Raw genomic sequence first — 1,715 nt, 5'->3', positions numbered from 1 at the left:
TCTGACGAGCAGTCACCAGCCACATCGACCTGATCAGTGTTTGATTGTTGTGTCTTGTTGCTTTTCTTCTTTTGTTGTTTTTTTTCTTTTGTCTCTCCTCTATCCACTCACCCCAACCGGTCGAGGCAGAAGGCCGCCCACCAAGAGCCGGAGTCTGTCGGAGGTTTCTTCCATTAAAGGGAGTTTTTCCTCCCCACTGTCGCCAAGTGCTGCTCAGGGGGATTTGTTGGGTTTTCCCTATGTAATAATATTGATAACAGTAAGGTCTAGACCTTACTTTGTAAAGTGTCCTGAGATGACTTTTGTTGTGATTTGGTGCTATACAAATAAAATTTGATTTGACTTGATTTGATTTGAATGAGTCTGTACTGTGGATGTACTTTTGTAGGTTTGGCTTTAACAATAACAGCTGCAATAACTTTAACAACCATGTCAAAACATTAACAATCAAATTAAACTGACATCGTTACTGTATCTGTGCACTGTGAATGCAGTAAAACAGTAAATAAATAAACGCTAATAGTCTGTTAGTTTCCCCTAGAGAAAGTGAACTTCTGTGATTTGTTGCTGTACCACGGTCAGGACGCCGTTCAGCTCCTCCATGTACTGCTTCAACCTCTGTGTGGTGGAGACGCACTCCTGCAGGAAACTACACATACACAGATACAGTAAATACAACCAGTTTACTGTAGATAGGTCTGTTTGTTTGTTTGTTTGATGGTGTGTGTGTTTTCTCACTTGTTGTGGCTGTGGTAGTGTTTGATGAGGTTCTGCAGCAGATCGACTCCTCTCTTTGTCTTTATCTCGTTGACCTTGATCAGATACTGAGAGGGAAAAAGGAGGGGTTTTTTTTAGGTGCAGCAGGAGGAGAAAGTGAAGACATGAGGAGGATCAGGAGGGAAGGAAAGGAAAGAGGGGGGAGATCAGACCAGCCTGATCAGCTGCAGCATCCAACCAACCAACTAACAGATTTCTAATGAAAGGGTGTGTCAGACAGATGATATCCATGAAAGATGGTGTCGTGGCTCCTCAGAGCAGAAATGAGAGCACTGGGTCTTTCAAGATGGAGGAGGTTTGAACAAACAAGGGAACGAGCACTGGGTCTTTCAAGATGGAGGAGTGAACAAACAAGGGAATTGGGCTGTACTTCACGTAGAGATGAGGAACAAGGAGGCGGTAAAGTCACTGACCTCACACATGCTCAGCTGGAAGGAGCGTCTCTCCTTCTCAAGCTCCTCAGCAATCTCTCCTCCGCTCACCTCACTCCTCACCATCCCATACTGACGAGCCAACTCCCTCTTGTCCTTCTCCACTTGCTTACTGCAAACACACAAACACACTTTGTTTGAATCCACAGATAAACCTGTTCTATTTCCAACTGCCAAGATAGTTCTGACTTCTGGGAGCCTATGGTAGCTCCACTTCCCACTGCAGCTGCATGAACCGTCTCATCTAAAACACAGACAGGTGACAAATTAAAGACAAGAGACGGAGAAGTATTTTTTGACAAAACCCATGATCCAAAAGGTATCAAATGAAGTTAAGAGCCTTGAGAAATGGCTGTTTTTATACAAAGCAAGTCTTCATGAGAATAAAACTAATGGATGTTTTTTTATTCTGATGAAGACAAGCTTTAACATTAGTTGCTGCACCACATAAAAAATGTTAATATAACCGTGTGCTCTAGGCCTCATTACACCGTCTGCTGACCCAGT

At 43.4% G+C, this 1,715-nt stretch overlaps 1 protein-coding gene across 4 annotated transcripts in view; it reads right to left on the bottom strand.

The window, feature by feature from the left end:
- Positions 1–1,715, bottom strand: part of unm_sa1614 (un-named sa1614) — an 18,332-nt gene that overhangs the window by 12,132 nt on the left and 4,485 nt on the right. For all 4 annotated transcript variants that reach the window (XM_020611114.1, XM_020611117.1, XM_020611115.1 and 1 more), the window contains 3 exons: positions 1,191–1,320; positions 739–824; positions 574–649 (listed from right to left, as the gene is read on the bottom strand). In XM_020611114.1, coding sequence (XP_020466770.1) covers positions 574–649; positions 739–824; positions 1,191–1,320 — 292 coding nt within the window. The remainder of the gene's footprint in view (positions 1–573; positions 650–738; positions 825–1,190; positions 1,321–1,715) is intronic.

This window comes from Monopterus albus, unplaced genomic scaffold (assembly GCF_001952655.1).
Source record: "Monopterus albus unplaced genomic scaffold, M_albus_1.0 scaffold110.1, whole genome shotgun sequence".
In the NCBI taxonomy this organism is placed as follows: Eukaryota; Metazoa; Chordata; class Actinopteri; order Synbranchiformes; family Synbranchidae; genus Monopterus; species Monopterus albus.
Note: the sequence above shows the minus strand (reverse complement) of the source record. Positions and strands in the feature narration are given on the sequence as shown.